The 16,857-nt window shown below is 36.0% G+C and overlaps 1 protein-coding gene across 4 annotated transcripts in view; it reads left to right on the forward strand.

The window, feature by feature from the left end:
• The window catches only part of PIBF1 (progesterone immunomodulatory binding factor 1), a 298,753-nt gene that overhangs the window by 26,211 nt on the left and 255,685 nt on the right, over positions 1-16,857 (forward strand). For all 4 annotated transcript variants that reach the window (XM_001136372.5, XM_063792192.1, XM_054665364.2 and 1 more), the window contains exon 6: positions 14,315-14,448. In XM_001136372.5, coding sequence (XP_001136372.1) covers positions 14,315-14,448 — 134 coding nt within the window. The remainder of the gene's footprint in view (positions 1-14,314; positions 14,449-16,857) is intronic.

Genomic DNA, 16,857 nt, shown 5'->3' on the forward strand with positions numbered 1-16,857 from the left:
GAGCAAGAGTTTGTCTCAAAAAAAAAAAAATTTAATATATTTATTGATGAGGAAGCACAAAGTATAATCTCAAGTTTGTAGACAGTAAAGTTTTTCTGAGCAGTGGAACACCAAACTAGTAGGGCAGATTGGAGGAAGGTCTCAAAAGGTAAGTGGACTGATTATAAATGAATGTGTTTTCTTTTTAATAACTATCGATCAGCTTATATTCCCAAAATTAGCATGTTCAAAATTGATCGCCTGCCCCAGAGTGTAATTTTTTGCCATTTTATTATAGAAATTTTCAAACGTAACTTGAATTTCACAATGACACCAGTACATTTATCACTAAATTTCTGCCATTAACATTTTTATTGTATTTGTCTTATCAAATACCTCTCCATCTATCCATCTGCCAGTCACATTTAATTTTATGGGAAAATGCTGAACTTTTTTTTCCATTTGTCAGTAATTTCTTCCTTTTCATTACTGAGTGGTATTACATTGAATGGCTCTAGTTATTTACCATTTAATGGGCATTTGAGTTATTTCCGATTCAGAGACTTTACAAATAAAGCTCTGAGAACATTTGAGTATGGTTTTTTGTGTGGACATGTTTTTGTTTCTCTTGAGTAAGTACTTAAGTGTGGAATTTTTTACTTCTAGAATTTCAATTTGGTTATTTATTATAGCTTTTATTTCTCTATTTGTTTACTTATTATGAACATATTTTCCTTTACACCACTGAGAATTGTTAAAATAGGAGCTTTAAAATTCTTGTCTGCTAATTCCAAACACTGGGTCACCTTGGAGTTGATCTCTGTTGATTGTCTTTTCTTTTAGAAATGAGTCACATGTTCCTCTTTCTTCAGATGTCAAGTAACTTAAAATTGTTTAGACCATCGAGTAAGTGTAGATGAGAACATTGTGAGTATTATGTTGTTGAGACTCTGCATTTTATGTACCTCTAAACGCTGGTGATGTTCTTGTTTTAGCAGGAAATTACTTGGTTGTACTCAAACAGCATACTCTGTCTATTGGGCAGGTGTTCAAATTTCAGTTCAATTTTTTTGGTATTAGTGGGGCTGCTCAGAGTCTGTCCTACACATATGTTGTTTAGAGGGTAGCCAGATACTTAAGCAGAAATTACCCAGAGAATTCAGTTTCCCCTCTCTGGCTATCTCTGAAATTTCCTCCTCATTTAGAGCAGCTGCAGTTCCCATAAATACCAAAGATTTTCTGATGCACCTTGATCCATCCAACCTGGCACAGAATGGGACTGGCCTCAGGCTAAGGGCTACTAAACAAAAACAAAAAATACCGGGAAGCTCACCTAAATGCTGAAAATGATAGCAATAATGACAACTCCATAGTGGTTTACTAAGAGAAACTAAGGTATTTGTTAGGCATATCTCTGAGTTTTGAGACCAGTAATTAAGAAAACAAATTTTCCATTTTACTTAAAAAGTTTATTCTCTACAGAGAGTTCATGAATCTGGAGAAAATAAAATTACTCTCAGTCTTTCCGTTTTACTTTATGGATCTTTCTTATCCAAAATGGTCTTAATTTTTTTCACCACTTGGGGGCAGTATATGTCCTTTTTTTTTTTTTTTTTTTTTTTTTTTTTTAATCCTGTTGGAGGCTATTTGGAAAGTGTGATTATTTTTGAGCTAGAGACCCAAAGCTTTACATTTAGTTACCTTATTTTCATTTATATTCATTATTTCATATAAAATGCCTGCAATCAATCAGATAGTATCTTTTTCTAGTAAAATTTAATATATTTTAGAACTTGGAGAATGGAGTATCAAAACAAAAATTTGTGTTCCATAATATGTATTCAGAGATGTCTCAGTTATTGCACTAATTTCATAATTATGCCTACCAGAAATATTGAGAATTTTTAATTCTGTTAAAACCAAAAACATTCAGGATTTTAAATTCTGTTAAAGCCACATTAAATCATTAAAGCCACACAATTACACAGTTAATTTGACTCTGCTTTTGTTTGTATGAGATTAAAACTGTTTAAGAAATTTAATAGAAGGTTTTTTTTTTTTTTTTTTTTTTTGGTTTTTTTTGGAGATGGAGTTTTGCTCTTGCCCAGGCTGGAGTGCAATGGCATGATTTTGGCTCACTGCAACCTCTGCCTCCCGGGTTCAAGCAATTCTCCTGCCTCAGCCTCCCGAGTAGCCGGGAGTACAGGCATGCGCCACCATGCCTGGCTTATTTTTGTATTTTTAGTAGAGAGGGGTTTCACCATGTTGATCAGGCTGGTCTCGAACTCCTGACCTCAAGCGATCTGCCTGCCCTGGCCTCTCTAAGTGCTGGAATTACAGGCATGAGCCACTGCGCTTGGCCAGAATGTGATTCTTGACCTTTAAAAGGAAATTACTCTTTCTGAAGTGGCAGTTTTAGTGGATTTCTGGGATTTCCTTTTGTAATTTTTTCCAGTTCTTTAGTTATTTGCAAATAACATCTAGATACTATTATAACACTGGAAAATAGGGCTCATCTTTTACTTCAAGTCCGGAGTTTATTTAAAAGTGTCAGTAATGTAGTCTAATTCTGGCTTATTTTGAGTTATATTATGTATATGATCTTGTGTATGGTACTTTATGTTTATAAAAGTGCTTATAGATAACTTTATTTCCTATTTATGAATTTTCTCTATTAGCAGGTCAAAATTTTGGTTGATCACATGCAACTCAGCTATATGTTGCTGTTTTGCCATTATAGAGTTAGTTCAGCATGCTTTTTCATATCAAAAGGATGTGATGTTAGAGATACAGTGTAAGGCATTAGTGAATCTGCACTTAATAAAACTATTAAATTTCATGAGGAAATGGTGAAATATTTTTCTCTTATGAGAACTTTGGTAACTAGGAAGCAAGAAGAATTTTGTCAAGAGTACTTCCTTGTTTAGAAACATAGTTACATTCTTTAAAAAATTCTGCAAGATTATCTTGAGGTTCATCTTAAGTATTCATATGTAAGTAATTCAGTTAATTTTATTTGTATGAAAATGAGTTATTTCATTGATGAAACATATTTGTTTATTAAAGTTTTTATATTTTAGGGAGTGTTAACTGTTTTCTGAGATTTCTTTTTATCTTATCCAAGTGATGAGCTTAAAGTTTCTTTGTAAGGTATATATTTATGATGATACCCATCAGTTATAATTATCCTAGAATGCTTAACAAATTAGTAAACAGTGATAGATTTGCCTCTTTATATTAAATTTAAAGTGTATAAGCATTGCTTAAAATTTAGATTCATAGCCACCTGCATGGGTTCTATTTTGGTCTGAGGTGGAACTAAGAATCTCATTTTTTTTTTTTTTTTTTTTTTTTTGAGACGGAGTCTCGTTCTGTTGCCCAGGCTGGAGTGCCTTGGCACGATATAGGCTTACTGCAAGCTCCGCCCCCCAGGTTCACACCATTCTCCTGCCTCAGCCTCCCGAGTAGCTGGGACTACAGGTGCACGCCGCCACTCCCGGCTAATTTTTTGTATCTTTTTAGTAGAGACGGGGTTTCACTGTGTTAGCCAGGATGGTCTTGATCTCCTGACCTCGTGATCTGCCCACCTTGGCTTCCCAAAGTGCTAGGATTATAGGCGTGAGCCACCGCACCCAGCCAGAACCTCAATTTTTAATAAACAACCCAAGATTCTAATGTGGCGGGTTCATGGACACTGACCACAAATCATTTTTTAAGCTATTTTTGTTAACTTATTAATTGAGATTTAAAAATAACTTTGAATTTTTAATTACATTTCCTGATTTGAAATTTATATATTGGCTGGGCACCATGACTCACTCCTATAATACCAGCACTCTGGGAGCCCAATGTGGATGGATCACCTGAGGTCAGGAGTTCAAGACCTGAACATCGGGAAACCCCATCTCTACTAAAAATACAAAAATCAGCTGGGTGTGGTGGTAGGCACCTGTAATCCCAGCTACTTGGGAGGCTGAGGCAGGAGAATCACTTGAACCCAGGAGGTGGAGGTTGCAGTGAGCCGAGATCGCGCCGTTGCTCTCTAGCCTGGGTGACAGAACAAAACTCCGTCTCAAAAAAAAAAAAAAAAAAGAGAGAGAGAGAAATGTATATATTAATGCCATTTCTTGCCGCCAATATAAAGTTAATGTATTTTAATGTATTTAACATATTCAAGAATATAATTGAAGTCATACACTATTATGTTACAACTTGGACTTACTAAAATCCCTCTCTTGCTTATACCTCTAAAACCTCTAAAAAATTGCTCCTTCACAAACCTGTTAAGTTTTTACAAATAATACAAATGGCTTACGGATAAAAGTGCATGAGGGAAAAAAAATTCATGGGAAAGCTAAAATGAATGCAATTTTAAGTATGACATAATTGGGAAGAAGTTTCATTTAGCTGATTGTTTTATACATGCTGTATGAAGAGACATAATCTTTTAAAGAGTCATAAGACTTTTTTTTCCCTTTGCTACTGTGTGTATAATCTTTAGTAAATCTAGGAACTTGTAAATTTTAGGGGCAAGTTTTGAGGGGCTTATTGGGTTTTGAGATGAAATTTTGAACCCAGTGGCCAAAAGGATGTATCACTACATGATGGCACGGGAAAACTCAGGAGGGACCTTACCAAATACCTTGGTTTAAATCCAGAGATACCATGATAACCTCGTTCTCTTGATCTGCATAGTGTTTCTAAGCCAGATTCCACAGATATGTTTTGGAGTATCTAAGAGTTCTTTTTGATAATTTTTAACTTTATGATTTAATTTTTTTAATGACCTCAGAAATTAATAGATGCATATGATGGTTCATCTGAATGAATAATTTATAATAGAGTACTATCACTATGATGTCATTGCCCATGTTTGCATTTAATTTTGTCATGGCATTAGCACCACAGATGACAGTTTAAAAAAACAGTAGTCAACTGTCCAGGCACAGTGGCTCATGGCTGTAATCCCAGCACTTTGGGAGGCCAAGGCAGGAGGATTGCTTGAGCTTAGGAGTTTGAGACCACCCTGGCCAACCTGGTGAAACCCTGTCTCTACCAAAAATACAAAAACTCCAGCCTGGCCAACATGGTGAAACCCTATCTCTACCAAAAAATACAAAAATTAGCTGGGTGTGGTGGTGCAGGCCTGTAGTCCCAGCTACTCGGGAGGCTGAGATGAGAGAATTGCTTGAACCTGGGAGGCAGAGGTTGCAGTGAGCCAAGATTGTGTCCAGCCTGGAAGACAGAATGAGACCCTGTCTCAAAAAACTACCAAAAAAAAACCCCAAAACAAAAACTTAGCCAGGTGTCGTGGCACACATCTGTGGTCCCAGGTAGGAGGATTGCTTGAGCCTGGGGTAGGGGTAGGGGAGCCGAGTTTGCAGTGAGCCAAGATCGCACCACTGTATTCCAGCCTGTGTGACAGAGTGAGACTCCGCCTCAAAAAAAAGAAAGAAAAAAGAAAAGAAAGAAATAGCCATCAACTTAATTTGTAAGATAGGTATTTCAGCCAAATAAAAGCCAGGTGCTATCATGCATCACTGTATGAATAAAAGTTTCACAGTTCAAATAGAGAAAAATGATGACAATATAGAGTCGTCACACTACTGAGCATAGTCATGCCAAACTCAAAGCTAAATGAACTCCTACTTATTTTACTATTTTAAGGTTAAATTATATAGTCAACATTAACTACTGAATAGAATAAGCATTGCTGTTTAGGCTTAGTTGAAAGGAGGAAGTAAAGGGATTCTAGGAGATGAAAATGTGAATGCATGTCATTTTTCCTTTCTTTTCCAATTCAAAGTATCCCTCTCTCAGCTGTCTTCTGGCAGGCAGCTGGATCTGAGTGGAAGTCTTGGGCTTTGGGAAAGCTAGTGTTCCAGTTACGTATTGCTGCATAACAAATCACCCTAAAACTTGCTGTCTCACAATAATTTATTATTTGTCACAGCTCTGAAGGTTGATAGGTTCAGCTGAGTTTTTCTTACCTCACTGAGGCTGGGGTCATCTGAAGTCTTCTTTAGTCACCAGTTTGGAGCCAGGATGATATGACCAAAACATTACTCCCTTTTGCACTTGGCCTCTTCATTTGATTAGTTTAGGCATCCTTCAACATGGCAGTCTCACAGCATGGCAGCTGGCCACCTCCAAAGCAAACATTCAAGAAACTCAGGCAAAACTTAAAGACTTCTTAGGATGTAACTTCAAAATCCCAGAAAATTGCTTCTCCCACATGCTTTTGGTTAAGCAGATCATTAAGAGGAATGGACCCACTTCTTAATCAGAAAATAGCTTCCCGCATACAAGGGAAGAAATTGATAGAGACCATCTTGGAGATAAGCTACCAAAATTTGAGATTTCTCTCCCCTGACTTGAGTGAAAGCCTAGAAATAGTGTGAGAGAACCCTGAGCAAGAGCAGAACAGATTGTCGGCAGAGCTCGGCCTATAAAAATCTATGGATTACTCCCTTCACTCCTCACCCCAAATAAGGTGGATAAAGTCTCCTTTGCCTCCACTAGGTGAGGGAATGGATGTACAGTGTTCTGTTAAAAGAAAGACTCTCATCATGACCTTCAAACCAAGCCCAGCTCTATTTGTTTATAGGAAATATGCTTAATGAAAATTGATAAAGATTGAAAAATGGGCTGGGTGCAGTGGCTCACGCCTGTAATCCCAGCGCTCTAGGAGGCTGAGGCGGGTGGATCACCTGAGGTCAGAAGTTCAAGACCAGCATGGCCAACATGGTGAACCTGTCTCTACTAAAAATACAAAAATTAGCCGGGCGTAGTGGCAGGCATCTGTAATCCCAGCTACTCAGGAGGCTGAGGCAGTAGAATTGCTTGAACCCAGGAGGCGGAGGTTGCAGTGAGCCGAGATTGTGCCATTGCACTCCAGCCTAGGTGACAAAGCAAGACTTCATCTCAAAAAAAAAAAAAAAAAGATTGAAAAATAATTACTTAAATAATTTTTAAGTAAAAAATTATATAATAAATTTTAAGTACAGATTATATAGTTTCTATTTTTTATCATAATTTAGTGAAACCAGAGATTAAAGATGAGGAGGAATAAACTTACTTGGCAATTAGAAACGTATGTTTTGGATTAAAGAGCAAAGAAAAACTGAAATAAAACAATGAAAATGAGAACATTTTTATATCAAAATTCTTAGACACATTTAAAGCTATGCCAATGGAAAATCTGTAGCCGGAAATGCCTTTATTATTTTAAAAAAAAGCTGAAAAATAAATACATGTAGTACTCATCTTGAGAAAGCTGGAAAAAGATGAGTAGAAATAAGGTGTTTGGAATTAACTGACATGAAGTAAGGGAAAATACATACAGTTCTATGGCAGTAAGCTTGAAAACAAAAAGGAAAGTGAACTGTGCCAACAAAATATAGATTACTAAAATTGACAGAAGTGAGAACTTGATTTAGAACAGTTACCATAGAGGTATTACAAAAATAAGTAAAAGTGTACAACTGATAAAATTACCAACAGGTTCACAGATAGATTACCGCAAATGGGTTCACAGTTGATTTAGAAAAAGACAGCTAGTTCCACTTACTTATACTATACCAACTATTGAAAAAGAAAGTTCTGAGAAAGACACTACAAAAGCAAAATAAAACATTTAGGCCAATTTTGCTTATTACTAAAGATGTAAAAATTTGAAATAAAATGTTAAATGAATTTTACCATTGTATCAAAAGGATAATACTTTATGATTAAACAGAGTATATTCCAGCACAGAAAGAATAATCCATTGCATCAGCAAATTCATGGAGAATAGCTTCATGAACACATGAATGTATCAGATGCAACAGCAATTAGTGTTGAACACTTAAGATTTTATCGCTTTCTTCATATGAGTTTGTTACCTTGTGAATGAAATATTTTCCCCCACCGTTCATCTCTAGCAAGAAAAGAAATTGATTCATTTGAAGAAAACTATAAAATCTTGGAACATGGAAGCATCATACCTTAAGTAAGACAAGCTCATTAAAATAGCAATTTTTATGATTAACATATTAATCAAATGTAGTTCAGTTATAGTCTCCTTTTTTTCCTGATAATTTGCAGGGGTTGTTGGAGGGAGGAAGTGTGGTACAGGACTTTATCCTTTCCATCACCTGTGTTAATACTTTTTAATTGTTATTGATCTATATTTCCAGACAAGGTCTCAGTCTGTCATTCAGGCTGGAGTGCAGTGGCATGGTCACACCTCACTGCAGCCCTGAAGTCCTGGGCTTAAGCCATTCTCCCACATCAGCCGCTTGAGTAGCTGGGAGTACAGGCATGCACCATCACACTGTTAATACTGTTAAGGCTTATCTCAATTATTCAAAAGGCATGAGAATCCATACTTTTCTTGCATTGATAAATTTGGGGGTTAATATGTGATACTTTTAAGATAATTTAGCAACTTGGTCTCTTTAACATTAAGATTCAAATTTGTTTGGTTCAATCATATTTGGGTCAATGCCTGTTGAGAAGCCAGTATTTCAAATTTGTTACAGTAGTTTGCTGAATAAAATGTTGGGTATAAAAATTGCCTCCTAATACATCAGTGTAGCATTTTGCAATGGTGGGGTCTGCTAGACCCATTAGCTAGTGGGTGATGTCTTAATACTAGTAATAGAGTGTTATACTACAATAATAACCACATAAAAATAAATGAGCCAATGAATCAGTTAGTATACACACTCTGCAGAAGCATCAGGTAAGTCCAGAAAAGTTGACTTGCTAGAGCAAAAAGTAGGAGAGACAGAATCTGAACCCATGTTTGTTATTCCAATCTAGGGTCCACCACATGTGATGAAAGTTACCTTTCCTCATTCTTGAGTTTTGCTGGGCATAGTGGCTCACGCCTGTAATCCCACTTTGGGAGGCTATAATCGCAGCACTTTCGGGGCTGAGGCGGGTGGATTGCTTGAGTCCAGGAGTTCAAGACTGCTCTGGACACCATGGCAAAACCCTTTCTCTACTAAAATACAAAAAACTAACTGAGCATGGTGGCATGCCTGTAGACCCAGCTACTTGGGAGGCTGAGGTGGGAGGATCATCTGAGGTCGGGAGGTTGAGGCTGCAGTGAGCCAAGATTGCACCACTGCACTCCAGCCTCGGCAACAGAGTGAGACCCTGTCTCAAAAAAAAAAAAAAATTACTGAGTTATTTTTTTCTTTAAAAAAAAAAAGCGTTAAGTTTTTATTTGAATTCACGTGTATTCAAATAGATATAATTGAAAATTTAGCATGTAATAGAAATTATTAAGATTTTTGTTTTAATGCATAGCAGACTTTACCACTTCAGATTTTGTCTGTCTTTAGAATCAATTTTTTTAAAAAAAATTTCTTGAAGATCTTAACAATGACAAGAGTTGTCTCTGGCAGCAAAACAGACTTCATTGTGGCTTATAAAGGGACAGCCTATAGCAGTCAAAGCTTAATTAGGTTTCTTGTTCTTTTCAGTATTTAGTTGCTTGGATTAGATTATTGATAATGTGAAACTTGTGGGAATTCTGACAAGTGAATTCTTAGTTTTCCAGAATAGCTAACCAACTATTTCTTACCATTCACTGAACTGCTGTCCAATGTAAACTGCTTCAGATTTGAACCTTAAGGTAAATGTCATTATATTCTATTTCCAATTTCCTTAGTTGTCCTCCACACAGACAGGAGTTGTTCATTTATTAAAGATTTATTTTGAAACATAGGTTGCTGCTTTTTTCTCAGTTTACATCATGGGAGAGACAAAAGACTTAAATGGAGTTTAGAAATTCATTACATCCATAGTAATTGCCTTTTATTGAGAACAGAAATTGAGGCTTGGCTATTATTATCCCATTTACTGTGATGTAGAAATTTTCTGTTAGTAAGGGCTGATGACTGGAAATTTTATGTGTCCATTTCTTTATGTTTGAAAAGTTTACTTTTTTTGCTTCTTTTGTTTTAGTCTATTTAATGTCCTCTTTTGTTCCTCCTCTTCCACAGACATTAATTGCAAACCTTCTATATAATAGGCAGAGTATTAGTTACTAGGATTACAGAAAACTTCCTTAGAGTTTTCCTTATGATGTGGGAGACAAGTAATGGCTGCCCACAGCACATGTGATACATTTTCTGACAGGTAAGAATCAGGTGTTGTGAAAAAATAGGATAAACTCTAGGTTATTGCTGGAGCTTAGTCTTCCCACAAAGGTTGATGCTAAGCTCAAGACATGGAAGGATGCAGAGGAGAATACAAAATAGTCTTTTCTACTCTCTATAGCTTTAACAATGGTTCTACATAGTCATGGAGTTTATTTTGAGGGAAGATGCTATTTTTCCTGTTTCCAATGCTATGGCTTACTCTATTTTAATTGCTAACAATAAATGCAGGAGATTTTTAAATTCAAAATACGAAAGTAATAATTTTGTTTAAGGGGAAATTGTCCAATTGAAAAATTGTAAATAAAGTGCTGGTCGAATATGTGCATTCTTATACTGCACTTAGACTTGCTTCTGTTTATACTTGCATATGGTGTTTATATTTAAAGGAAATTTATAAATATATACATATATATATACACTATGTATATAACATTAATAATATACTCTGTATATTTATTCTTCCATGGAACTACTCTCTGAATATCCTAAAATACTCTGCATATTTCAGGGTCAGATGATCTTTACCTTTTTAGATCTTTGCAGTTGCACTCACAGAAAACACTGCTTCTTTGGAACTCATCATCTGGATACCCCAACTTACAGTATTCCTCATTTGCAGACCACTGGGACATTCCTCTTTGTTTAATGAAAGCCTTGCTCTAGATTTAGTCTTCCTTTCCACTTCAGCTGCTACCTAGGTTACTTATGTGATTAACTCATCTATAGCCTTGGCCTTGAATTTTATTGATCTCATCTCTAGTGATTGCCTTTTCTCCACTTTAACACTCAGTCTTATAGCCCACATTTGGTTCCTTGCCATCCAGAACTGATTTACTTCTGAAGTTACCAATTCACTTTCATCCACTAAACATCTTATTTCCTATATTTTTTATGTTTTACCGTTGTCTGCTTTCAACTTGTCTTTAACAGAATTTCCAATCCATATAATTTGTTTCTTTATCAATCCTTTCCTAAATTTATTTTCTTCCCTTGCCACCATGTTATCAGTCTTAAACTTTTTTTTTTTTTTTTTTGCCAGTATCATCTAATTCCTCTCCCAGCTTTCTTTTTATCAAACCAGACTGAAAAACTCTCAACTCTTTATTTTTCTAGCTGAGCACTACTGGCAAAAATCACACAAGCAGTAACAAGCACTGTCAGTTTATTGTTATCAGCCTCAAATGGACCCACACAATTGGTCGTAATTCTATTATTTCTAGTTCTCTCATTTTTCGCAGAGATTACTTAAGGCAACCAGCCACTCTTCTTACATCTCCAGTTTTCCACGTTTCTTGTCACATTCAGCAGATGACTTGGTATTTCATTTCACAGAGAAAATGGAAATCTTCAGATGAGAACTCCCACAGTGTCCTTCCAACAAATCTACTCACATCTGCACTCATTCTGGTTTGTTTGTTCTTAGTGTTTATAATGCAAAGAGTCTCGCCCTCAAGGGATGGGAAAATCATATGCCTCTAGAAACCAGGTGGATAATATAAATTTGTGAAGCCTTAGGGTAAGATTAGGCTGTGGCATGTAGCAAATTGATAAGAGCTATCTAAATTATTCAAGTTGTTAATACTCTGTATCAGCTGGAAAAAAGCCTGCCTTGATGAACATGGCCTCTGATCTAAGACTAATCTGCACATCTAAGCTGTGGATCCCATCTCCTAAAGCCCTTTTCAGGAGTATGCTTCATTCCCCTGAGTATGCCCCCTTTTCTCCAACAGTAATTCATCTTTTGCTGTTGTTTCTCACCAATATTTGAATATTGTCAAGCTTGTTTCATTTTTTAAAACCTTCGTTGGCCCTGTTTTCTTCTCTAGCTACTATACTTTCTCCACTTTTACTATTAAACTGTAGAAAGAGTTGCCGACTGATTTGGATTTGACAAACTTAGATTGGAGTCCTCACTCTACTACTTACAAGCTCTGAGACTTTCCAAGCCTCAGTTTTTTTCATCTGTGAAACTGGGGATAGTTTTTAGATCCCATCATAAGTATTAAGTCGACAATGTATATAAAATAGCCAAAAAAGAGGACATACTGAGTATTTAGATATATTTGTTTTAGTCCCTAACACTCTACCTTCTGCCCCTACCCCTGAATACTTTAAAGGCTTTTTGTTGGTTCTCGGTAATATTTCTTAGTACCAATCAGTAGTGTTTCTCAATATTATTGACTGCTTCAAAGCACTGTCTTCCACTGTTTTTCCTGACACACACCCCTGGTTTACCCATTGTTTCTGCGAATACTCCTTTGGGTTTTTTGAGATCCCTGTTTTTTGCCCATCCTTTAATGTTTATATTCCTTGTATTTATGTTCCTCCAAATTCTGTCATGGCGTTTGCACAGTTATTAAGCTGTTAATTTGGCTATGATCTCTTTGGAAGCCAAAGCAAAGAGGAAGCATTATAACAATATTAATTTATAGTTAATCAGCATTTACTACGTTAGGCATTTTTATAAGCACTTTACACGTATTACTTGATATGTGCTTCACAAGAACTCTGAGGTAGGACACCAGAATAGAGAGGTAAACTAACGTGCACAGAGTCTTACTGCAGGAATTCAGTTTTAGACAGTTGAATTCTGGAGCTTGCCTTCCTAGCCATAACACTATACTCTCTTCCAAAACAGTGACATGATTAATGATGTTTAGAAGGATAAAGCGTTCTTCAGAAGAACTAAAGATTCTTGTAGGACTTAGATCCGAAATGGTATATGTGATGATCTTTCGGGAGGTGATAGCGTATCCTCAGCTGTAATCCCATAATAAGTACCATAGTAACATTCCATTCTCATGGAAAACTTCAGCGTAGAACAAGAACATAATACCATACCAAAGCAAAACACACTGAATATAGTTTTTCCATAATTACTTCTCTCAAATAGCCCTTTGATAGAAATTTGGGGACTAAAATAATCAAAGTTACATTTAGTAGTTTAAAAAGAACAAAATCGTCTTACTCATCTTTGTATCTGTAGTGCCTAATCCGAGACCAGTCACACAGAAATGATCCAGTCAGTATGTGTGGAGTGAATATGACCTCATTTAGCTGGCCAGCTACTTAAGCAGTAATGACTTAACACAGGATGCATTTAACATGCCAGCTTCTGAAGGTGGAGTTGATGATTGGTTGCAAGGTTTGATGAGTTCAAAGAAGGAAAATAAGTAGGAATTTAGTCCCGTCTCCTTCCCCTCCCAGCTTCCCATATTTAATCATTTCTTTTTTAGCTTTTATTTAATTCTTATTATATACCTGGCAGTGTTTAAAGTGGTGGAGGTCCAGCGGTGAGCAAGACAAAGTCCCCACCCTTAAGATGTTTACACTCTGGTGAGATAAAGAGAAAACTAATGTGATGGTAATGATACAGTGAGATCAGTGCTCTGAAGGAGACAAGCATTTAGATTATATGCAGGTATTCAGGCAGTGGGAACAGGTTAGAAGCAGCATTAGTGGGTTCAGACAATTTCAGATCTCCATTAGGGTTGGAGGGTGAAGTGTGAATATTAGGAATGGTGAGAAATGGGGCTTGTAGGAAGCAGCACCAGATTGTAAAGAACCTTGTGACCAACTTTAAGGTTTTTACTTCCATTGCTCTTCCCATATCAGCAATGCCTTTCTTACATGCTACTGACATGGGGAGAGTAGAGGGAAGAACAATGTAAAGATGTGTTTCGAGGGTCACACGATTCCTTTTTTGCTGAGTAACAGAATTGGAACTGCATGGTTGATCTCTTCATTAATTATTTTTCATTGTAGATACTGATATCCATATGACTTTTCATCTCTAAACTGTAAAATCCTCAAGAACAGGAAGTGTGTTTTATTCACTTCTGTATCTTTAGCATCTGATAGTAACTCAGTAAATGTTTTTAAAAAGTCATTTAACATTTGTAGTCATTTTATGTTTTAGCCTACTAACTAAAACATAGTTGTTGTGTTATTTATTTGAAAAACAGTTTAAGTTTTAAACAACTGAGTTTACAGACCACTCTGTGAACTTAAGATTACTTGCCTTTGAATAGGGAAAAATTACTAAATTTAAAAATTGAGGAATTTTTTTTACTGTTTAATTACAAGGACAATCACAGCTTAACAGAAGACTTCAATACAGAATTTGGGCAACTATGTTAAGTGTTTAGTCTGAAATGTGTTATTATTCCTTTGGTTTATAGACATATGAGGAAGATCGAAAAAACTACTCTGAAGTTCAAATTAGATGTCAACGTTTGGCCTTAGAATTAGCAGACACAAAACAGTTAATTCAGCAAGGTGACTACCGTCAAGAGAACTATGATAAAGTCAAGAGGTAAGTAGTTAAAATGGCTGCAGTAGTAGTTCTCTATTTTTAGGGTGCATCAAAGTCACCTGAGTTTTTACCAACAATCAATTGTTAATTTTACTTTTACCTTATTCTTCTTTGCACAAATGCATGCAGTTTTGGCAGTTCGTTGGGTTTATATCGTATTTTTTTATTGGTGGTTTTTGTTTTATTTAGATGTCACTGCTGTCTTAAAATGTAAACAGAGATAGAAACCCAGTAAAATCACACGTGTGTAAATATTTTTTCAGTGTTATTTGATGATTATTTTTATGTAGTGAAATCAATTTAAATACTTAACAGTTTTCCCTGAAGTTTTTTTCAGCTGTTTCTTCCTGACAAAAGACACACACTCTTTCAAAAAAAAATGACACTTTCTGAAAATATGTTTCCTAATATTTGCTACTTATAGCAAATACCTTTTTTTAACTGGAATATTCTTTTCTGTTGTTTGTTCAGTAATTTAATGAGCTACTACTTAGCTGTATGTCCCTCAGTACATCTCTTTTCATTCTGAGCCTAAGTTTCATCATTTATGAGATGTTGCTAATACAGATAACTGCACTATATAAACTAAGATCAAATAAATATGAAAGCCTTTAAATATATATGTACTGCATATGTAATATAAATGGAATGACCTTATCTTAATTGTTCACTCCACTTGAAATAATTCTTAAAATGTAGTAGTCAGTGAATATTTGTTAAATGAATGAATGAATTATTTAAATTGTGTAATTTAAATTATAAATTACATAATACCGTATGTGAATTTGCAAAGATTTGTGGATAGAAGATTGTCATTTCTACTCCCATTATGACTGGCACATGGTATTTCTTATATATATGGCATTACGCCAAAATATGATAATTATTGGAGCTTTAAATCCATGAGAGCTGTGCTCAGTGGGCTCTGGAATAAAGCTGGAGTTCAAAAGAAGCATTTAAAAATGAAGTAGAGGGCATAGTGGCACATGCCTTTAGTCCCAACTACTTGGGAGGTTGAGGTGGGAGGACTGCTTAAGCCCAGGAATTCCAGGCTGCAGTGAGCTATGATCATGCCACTGCACTCCAGCCTGGTGGCAAGTGAAACTCCATCTCTTAAAAATATAAAATAAAAAAGAATAAAAATGAAATAGATTATGATGCTAAGATGATACCAGTTGGTATTTTCATGTCCCCTCTGCCACTATCAGTCTATAGCAATGACAGATACAATATAAAAAGAGAAAACTAAAAAGCACAGTCATCAGAATAATCCATCGGGGCCACGGATGATCATTGAAACAAGATGAGTCATGAGTTGATAATTACTGAATTTGGGTGATGGGAGCATGGGTGTTCATTATGTCACCTCTATTTTTACATATGTTTTCATTTACTATAATAAAAACCTAGGAAAGAAAAATATAACCTTGATCAAAAAGCATGATAAGCATCTTTATGGTAGAAATGGAATAGTAAAACAAGAAAGGACTCAAACTATGACCCTTTTTAGTTCACTCAGCAGAATGAATGAGTTTAAAAACATCGGTCATAAAATATAAGATAAACTGGGGAAGAAAAAAAAGCCCTTTTATACCCCGGGTAAATTCTCACAAATGTACAAAAGGAAACAGGTGTATGGATGTTAATTGTGTCATTATTAAAAGAAATTCAAATGCTTTTCAGTAGCAGAATGGAAAATAAATTGAGATTTACTCTGCAATATAATTTTGTGTAGCAGTTAAAATCATTAAATTAGATCTGAATGTATCACTTTTTTTTACTAAAAGTTCCTTATTTTCTGGCATAACATAATGTTCCTAGTTTTGGTTTTCGTTTGTTGGTTTTGTAATTTCATTGCCTCAGCTCTTTCTCTAAGAAGTCTTGATCTCTTAGTGGGGAATGCTATTTAGAAATTTAAGATTTGGGTGCTGTGGTCATGGCTACATTGGTCATTATTTCTAGGCCCTTTGAGTAGGCAGAGAAAGTGGAGGGAGAATGAGGAGGAGGCTTAACACACTATGGATGAGATCATACTGATACTTCTTTTTTTTGAGACAGAGTCTCACTTTGTCACCCAGGCTGGAGTGCAATGGCACGATCTCGGCTCACTGCAACCTCTGCCTCCCAGGTTCAAGCAATTCTCCTGCCTCAGCCTCCCAAGTAGCTGGGACTACAGGTGTGCGCCACCATGCCCAGCTAATTTTTTTTTTTTTTTTTTTTTAAGTAGAGACATGGTTCCGTGGTTGACCAGACTGGCCTTGAACTCCTGACCTCAGGTGATCTGCCCACCTTGGCCTCCCAAAGTGCTGAGATGACAGGTGTGAGCCTCTGCGCCCAGCCCACGTTGATACTTCTAATTCCAATTCAACACTGCAACAGCCACTTGGATGAGGTGCCAACTGGCTAAAT

The sequence above is a fragment of the Pan troglodytes genome, chromosome 14 (genome assembly GCF_028858775.2).
Source record: "Pan troglodytes isolate AG18354 chromosome 14, NHGRI_mPanTro3-v2.0_pri, whole genome shotgun sequence".
NCBI lineage: Eukaryota > Metazoa > Chordata > Mammalia > Primates > Hominidae > Pan > Pan troglodytes.